At 50.0% G+C, this 7,773-nt stretch overlaps 2 protein-coding genes across 2 annotated transcripts; both read right to left on the bottom strand.

Moving 5' to 3' along the window:
• Window positions 1-385: 385 nt before the first annotated feature.
• LOC135395922 (uncharacterized) lies at window positions 386-1,876 on the bottom strand. Its single transcript, XM_064627008.1, has one exon. The coding sequence runs from the start codon at window positions 1,874-1,876 to the stop codon at window positions 386-388; it is 1,491 nt and encodes a 496-aa protein (XP_064483078.1).
• A 115-nt stretch (window positions 1,877-1,991) lies between these two features.
• On the bottom strand, window positions 1,992-5,816 carry LOC135395920 (uncharacterized). Its single transcript, XM_064627007.1, has one exon. The coding sequence runs from the start codon at window positions 5,814-5,816 to the stop codon at window positions 1,992-1,994; it is 3,825 nt and encodes a 1,274-aa protein (XP_064483077.1).
• Between the last annotated feature and the right edge of the window lie 1,957 nt (window positions 5,817-7,773).

Raw genomic sequence — 7,773 nt, 5'->3', positions numbered from 1 at the left:
TCGCGTGGCTCAGTGCACTATGAACTTCACCACATAGCACGCTCCTAGCCAACCATCACCCCGAATGACACCGTTCTCGCCCCTGATTTGTTGAAAACGGGAGGAGGAGCCTATTTTGTGCCATTATGCACGGCACAAAATAGGCTCCTCCTCCCGTTTTCGACAAATCAGGGGCGAGAAGGTTGTCATTCGGGGTGATGGTTGGTTTGGAATACAGTACAGGGAGAGCAAGTAGGTGACGATGTTTATTGGATGGTGCTTGGGAGAAGAATGAAAAAGCGTGAGCAATCGCGTGGGCGTGCAGGCGCTGAGTCGTCGTCTTCAACATAGTATTCAACAGCCTGCCACCCACAGATGAGAACGACGTAGTGTTTCAAGATTTCGACTATTTTTCTTGTGACTCGAGCTTGTAGAGGTGCTGGACGGGTCTCCTGAGTATCGTTCTACCAGGAGTCCTAATCAGACATACCCTAACTCGTCCATCTGAACCTGTGAAAACTTTCTCAACGAGGGCCATTTTCCATTGAAGCCTGGGACAGTTGGGCTCTTTGACGAGAACTAAATCTCCGGTTCGAACGTCGCAGTCGTTTGTCCCTTTGGAGTGGTATGCAGAACGTAGTTCCGAGAGGTATTCTTGCTGCCACCTATTCCATACTGCATTGAGGTAGTGCAGCTGTCTTTTCCATGTCTCCCTTATCTTCGTGGACGATGAGTCATGGATTGTGTTCCGCGATGTGGTGGATTCCGTCGATGGTGGTGCGAGTAGACGTCTTCCCATTATCATGGTTGCTGGAGTGAGTGGTGTCGGCTCGGAGTTTTCGTTGTAAACAAAGGTTATAGGTCTTGAGTTCATCATCGCCTCCACCTCAGCCAGCAGAGTTTGCATTTCGATGAAGTCTACGACGTTCCTGGACAGGGTTTTCCTCAATGCTGATTTTACGGATCTTATCAGTCTTTCATAAAAGCCACCCCACCATGGTGCGCGCTCCGGTATGAATTTCCAGCGGATTCCGTTACGTGAAGAATAGTCCTGCACCAGTGGGTCCGTTAAGATCCTCTGTATGTCCCGAATTTCTCTTGCGACCTTTTTGAACGTCAAGGCATTGTCCGAGTAGATGGTTTGGCAGATTCCCCTACGAGCTGTAAATCTTCGGAAGGCTTGCAAGAACTTGATCGCTGACATGTCCTCGCACAGCTCTAGGTGCACAGCCCTTGTGACGGCACAAGTGAAGAGGACAATGTAGCCCTTGTGGTAGTTCCTCCTTCGCTTCAACATTACTGGTCCCGCAAAATCGATGCCGGTGACCTCGAAGGGATGACTCATCGTCACTCTGTCAGGTGGAAGTTGGCCATCAGGTTGTGTCAGATGCCTTGCGTCGTTTCTTCTGCATGTCACGCAACCTCGTAGTATTCGCTTGACTTGTTGGCGTGCTCGGAGTATCCAGAACCTTTCGCGTAGCTGCACTAAAGTGTCACGCACTCCGCAGTGGAAAACTTGTCGATGGGACTGTAAAATTAAAAGGCGAGCATAATGCGAGTGAGTTGGCAGTATGATTGGATGACATTCCGAAAATGTTTGACGACTACCACCCATTCGTCCTCCAAGCCTGAGGATGCCGTCGTCGTCAATAAATGGCCTTAGATCTTTCAACTTCGATGTTCGCTTAAGTGCATTGTTGCTTCCGAGTGCGCTGATTTCGTCCGCGAATGCAGATTCTTGTTCTTGCCTTACCCAGTAGCGTTCGGCCTGTTGAATCTCACTAGCGCTTAAGGGACCGTTGATCCGACCTATTCCTCTGGAGTTCTTGGTGAATCGAATTATCCACGCTGTTACACGATGGAGGTTATTGACATTGCTGAATCGTCCCAGATCCATCACTGGATCCGAGCACGATGGTGCGATGGTTTGGTGATGGATCTGGGACGATGGCAAACCTGGTCACGGCACCACTTTGGAATACAGTACAGGGAGAGCAAGTAGGTGACGATGTTTATTGGATGGTTTGGAGCACAACCTGCTCTTTATGAACGTGAGTGCGTGTCATCTCATTGACTTCAGGAGATGGCCATTTGTCATCAGATTGCGCCAGCCATGATGGTCCTTTCCACCACAGCTTGGACTGAAGCAATTTCTTGGGACTTGTTCCTCGCGTCAACAAGTCGGCTGGATTTGCTTCTGTTCCCACGTATCTCCATCGATCTTTCTCTACCTTCTGTTGAATTTCTGTGACTCTGTTGCGCACAAACTGCGGCCAGCGGTTTGCGTCCCCTCGTATCCATTGCAAAGCAATCATTGAATCTGTCCAAAAGAAATCTGAGGTGGTGAGCTTGAAATTGTCCCGCAAGTAGCTGGCGAGACGAGCTGACATCAGCGCACCAAGTAGTTCCATACGAGCTAGAGTAACCTCCTTCACTGGTGCTATCCTTGATCTTGCTGCGATCAGTTGTGTTTTGTATCCGTCCGCGCAGCCGCCGAGACGTAGATAAACAACGGTACCGTACGCGCCGGGGCTAGCATCAGAGAAAAAGTGTAGCTGTGGCTGGATCTCAGTGCTCATGTCCGGTAAGTAACAACGTGGTATTTCAATGTCTTTGAGATCCTGGAGCTCGTTGTGCCAAGCGCCCCATTTACGAGCGATATCATCTGGTAGCGGAGCATCCCACTCCAACCCGTGCTTCCAGATTTCCTGTAGGAGCATCTTTCCGGTGACGGTGTACGGAAGGATGAAGCCCAATGGGTCATATATTTGTGCCACAGAGCGCAGCACCTGTCGTTTCGTGGTCATGCCGTTGTACTCTCCTGATGTGCGGTGGAAGTCAAGTGGTAGAGACAGCGTATCCTGCTCCTGGTTCCAAGGAATGCCAAGTACTTTCGTTGTGTTTCCAATCAAAACAGCATCCGGTTCTGACTTAAACTTCTCGCGCATCGCATAACTGTTCGAACCCCATTTTTGGAGCTTCATGGAAGCCTTTCCAAACAGCTGTAAGGTTTCGGTGTACATCTCCTCTGCCTCCTCCTCGTTCGCCGCACCAAAAATGACGTCGTCCACGTAAATGGAATTTTCAAGTATCCTTGCTAGTCTCGGATGCTCACTGGCGTGCCGCTGGATATGGTGCTGTAACGTGGCTGCCAGGAGGAACGTGCTAGGGGCCGTGCCGAAAGTCACCCTAGTCATGCGCCACGTTTCAACGTTAGGCAGTAGCTGGCCGTCTACCGGCGTGGTGCTGTACCACAGCAACCTAAGCGCGTCTCTGTCATCCTCGTGTATGGCGATCTGTAGGAATGCCTTCTGTACATCCGATACCAAGGCTACTGGATAAAGGCGGAAGTTCATAAGTAGTGGCATGATATCCGGATTTAGGTTGGGGCCCGCGTTCAGATTATCATTGAGCGAGCTGGTGCCAGCTTCATGAGAGGATGCGTCGAAGACGATCCTCATCTTTGTAGTTATTCGATCCTCCCTGATGACTGCGTGATGCGGCATGTAGTATATGTGTGCTGCATTTTGGGCCTGATCCATTTCCTGGGTAACCTTTTCTGCTACTCCAGAGACAAGATATTCACGTATGGCTGCGTCGTATCTCGCCATTAACCCCTGTGACTTGGTTAGACGCCTCGTGACTTGTGAAAGACGTTTCTCCGCAATGTGCTTGTTGTCTAGCATTGACACAACTGGTTTCCACGGCAAGGCAACTGAATACCTGTCGTTCTTCAACTGAATGGACGTCTTGAAGTTATCGAGGACAAAGTGATGCTGTGCTGCGTCTGTCTCATCGCAACGTATGCCGATGCTGTCCAAGTTCCAAATTCGCTCCATCATGTCGTTCACCGCTTCGCGATGTTGGCTTGCGTGCAACACAGTCACCGTGTGACAGCTTGCTGTGCGCACCACGTTTGGTAGAGAGCATGGTCCTTGCAGCGTCCAGCCAAGTGTCGTTTCGACGGCTTGTACACCTTGATACACCGGAAGAGTGCGCCCGGTAACAAATTCCCAGTAGTGGTCCGCACCAATCAGAATCTCTATTTGTTGACGCAGGGCACCGTCGCGACAGTCGGCTATTGCCAGCTTGTACTGCTGCATGTGCTCTTTGATGACATCAGGTGGAACGTCCAAGACTTGAGAGCATATCTGTTCCACCACCAGGGCTGTTATCTTTTGATGTTCACCTCTTCCATGCATAGTCCTTAAACTGAGCTCAACGGCTTCCAGTACTTCTGGACGATTGTGTTGAACTCCGAATGCCCCAATGGAGATGTGCTCTGTGCGAACGATCTGACATCCGAGTGCTTTCGACAAGTGACGAGTGATGAACGTGCGTTGACTGCCGCCGTCGAAGATTAGGCGCGTGAAGACTTCCTCCTTAGTTGCGTGTGCCCAGGCTGTGGCGGTCTGAAGTAGAATGCGTTGGGGGGAGCGATTGACTGTGGTCTTCAGAGTGACTGCCGCGGACGTTCCGGGAGCAGGGGCAGATGGCCGAGGCTTATATTCTGGGTCGCACATCGTCGTTGCGTGGTGACCGGCACATTTGTGGCATTTTGGGCGGGTTCTACAATGTCTTGCAGCGTGATTCGGCTTGCAACATCTGAAGCATCGGCGTTGCTCTGCTAATACGTGTTTCTTTTCGGCAAGAGACTTTGTGCTTGTACAATCTGCTATCGCATGGCTTGTCATGTTGCAAAAGAGGCAGCGTTCATTTCCCTTGCCTGCCTTGACCATGTTTTGCAATGTGACCACTGGACGACCATTCGCCGGTTTAAATTTGCGAAAGTGCGGCGTCTTTGTGGGGTCATGTTCGGGAGGAGATTGAAAGGTACGCTGGGTGATTTCTTCGCGGTGCCTTACTTCGTTTCCTAGGAAGGTCAGTAATGACTTCAACGCGTTGTTGTGAAACGATGTGCCTGTAGAGGCTGATGTCAAAGCGGTTGATGTCGAAGCGGTTGATACCGTTTTCTCGGTAAGTACACGGTTAAATTGCAATGCCATATCCATCGGAAGAGATCTCAGCAAGATCGGGTACAGCATAGAGCAGTAAGACTCTGTAGTAGTGCCAAGGCAGTTCAGTCCTCGAATGTGAGCCTGGACTGTGTCATATAGCCTCCGCAAGTCGTAGAGATGTCGGCTCGAACGTACGGGTTCGATATCCGCCAGGCTTTTGAGGTGTTCTTGAATTAGTAGATTATCGTTGCCGAAACGATTGCGGAGAATCTCGACGGCAGATTCGTAAGTGCCAGGAGTCAACTGTAGACCTTCCACGGCGTTCGCAGCTTCCCCTTGTAGTGCAGCCATTAGGTACTGCATCTTGCTACTCTCAGGGAGTGAGGCATTGGTGTGGATAGTCACATTGAATTGACTCCAAAATTGCTGCCAGTGACATCGTTTGCCGTCGAACTTCAGCATTTCTAGTTTGGGAAGGCGAACAGCGGCTTGCGTTTGTGTTGCTTGAACGGTGTGTACCCGCGCAGGGGAGGCATCTCCCTGTGGATGTGCGATAGCAGGGATATCAGAGGTGGTCACAGCACGTCTACGGGCGTCGACGTGTGCCTTTGCCATGAAGAGGGTCATTTCCAATCTGTTTTGATAATCCAGCTGCTTCGTGAACTCCTGGTCAAACTCATCTTCAGTAAGAAGAGGTTCGATCTGACTATCGACTTCTTTGAGAGAGGCGTTGAGGCTTTGTAGCCTGTCGATGCGTGCTGCCAATTCGGTAATGTCCTGAGGTTCTTCACCCGCCGTTCGTCGGTCAAGATCGTTCTGGATCGTCGTCACCTGGTTCCGCAGAATCTTGCGCTTTTTGTTCAGCTGAGTTCGGTCCATCGCTCAAGCTCCCTGTAGTCTTCCCGGTCAGTACTTGTTGCGTTCTGGATCCTGGTCACGGCACCACTTTGGAATACAGTACAGGGAGAGCAAGTAGGTGACGATGTTTATTGGATGGTGCTTGGGAGAAGAATGAAAAAGCGTGAGCAATCGCGTGGGCGTGCAGGCGCTGAGTCGTCGTCTTCAACATAGTATTCAACAGTTGGCTAGGAGCGTGCTATGTAGTGAAGTTCATTTTTAAGAGTGTGGTTAGCGTGCCGCCCATGTCCCGTCGAGACTGGGAGGTACCCGGGTTTGAATCCCAGTGACGGCTGTGCTGTCTGGGTTTTTTTTTGGGGGGGTCTTCCTCAGACAACGTTTCAGACATATATATATCGGGACAGTTCCCTTACAAGCCGGCCCAGGACGCACATTCCCCCAGGGCGTTGTCCACCTCTATGAGGCCGACAACGGCAAGTCCTCTCACCATCACCACCGCCAGTTGTAAGGCCCACTTAAATATCTTCAGGAGATTGTATATCCGCTTGGCCGCATCAAATCCATTTTTGATACGGAACATATTGAACTGTTTGCGTGACAGTGAAATGTGAATTCCGTCGGGTTTTGTAAAATATAACGGAACATCGATTTCCATCTTGAGAGGTGGTTTTACGGCGCACTGTTCACTCCTTGTGCTCCAGAAAAATAACGGGTGCTCGAAAAAAATAAAACATAAATCAGGGGCATGTAAACGATCCAGAAAGCCTGTTGTAAAGTGCTTCACGAGCACCACGACCCTTTAGTAGCGCGTGGAATAACTCTTGTGTGACAAGCGCCTTACTGCAGGACGGCCATTAGAAAGGATCCAGCTCTCTTGACGGAAGTAATAAAAAAAAAAGAGAGAGAGAGAGAGAAACGAATCACAGCTATTCTGGAGTGAATCGTAGATCATAGATCTGCCGTTATAGCCATATAAAGCGGGCAAAAACATGCGCGAAAAGCGAAGGGCTCAGTGGCTCCGTTACTCGCGGGACGAATGGAGCGCATTCGAATTGTTGTGCGTGAGAGAGTCGTACTCACTGGAAACCGTTGAAACTGAGCAAACTGCTCTTGCAGAAACTCACATTGCATGACGATTACAGGAGGCGCATGATGGACATCGAGAAGACGAACAACATCAACAACAATAAATGATGGAGAAGTGATTGACGCGGGACGTTTCCCCGTGGTAGCCACAGGACCCTACCCTCTTAGAAATGAACTTCACCGCATAGCACGCTCTCAGCCAACCATTATCTCGAACGATATCGTTATCTGTTGATTTGTTGAAAACGGGAGGCGTACGGCCCTTTTTGTGACAATTATGAACAGCATAAGTGTCACAAAAAAAGGCGTACGCCACCCGTTTTCAACAAATCAGGGCAGATAACGACATCGTTCGAGATTATGGTTGGCAAGGAGCGTGCTATGCGGTGAAGTTCATTTTGAAGAGTGTACACTGTTAAAACAGAGGGGGAGGTGGGAGGGGGGGTCATGGCAGGATCGGCTCATCGCGTTGTTGGCCACACAGAAGTGGGCGTCGTCACGACTATAGCCAAAAGAAAAAAGAAGGACGGACGATGGTGGATAGAGGATGAAGGGTGGAGATGCGTAGAGGGTCTTTGAAAGGTCTTTGGGGTACACTGTTAAAACAGAACTTCACCACATAGCACGCTCCTAGCCAACAAACATACCGAATGACATCATTGTGAGTCATGATTCGTTCAAAACACGGGGAGGAGCCTATCTGGGACAAGCATAATGTGTCCCAGAGAGGCGCCTCCTCCCATTTTCAGCACATAAGGACACAGAATGATACCATTCGGAATGACGGTTGGCTAGGAGCTTGCTATATGGTGAAGTTCTGTTTTAACAGTGTACCCTATTTCAAAGAGGTGAAGGAAGAAGAAGGTTGAATTGAATCATGGGGACCTGTTTC

The sequence above is a fragment of the Ornithodoros turicata genome, chromosome 5, assembly GCF_037126465.1.
Source record: "Ornithodoros turicata isolate Travis chromosome 5, ASM3712646v1, whole genome shotgun sequence".
Lineage (NCBI taxonomy): Eukaryota > Metazoa > Arthropoda > Arachnida > Ixodida > Argasidae > Ornithodoros > Ornithodoros turicata.
This window is presented reverse-complemented; position numbering and strand designations above follow the sequence as displayed.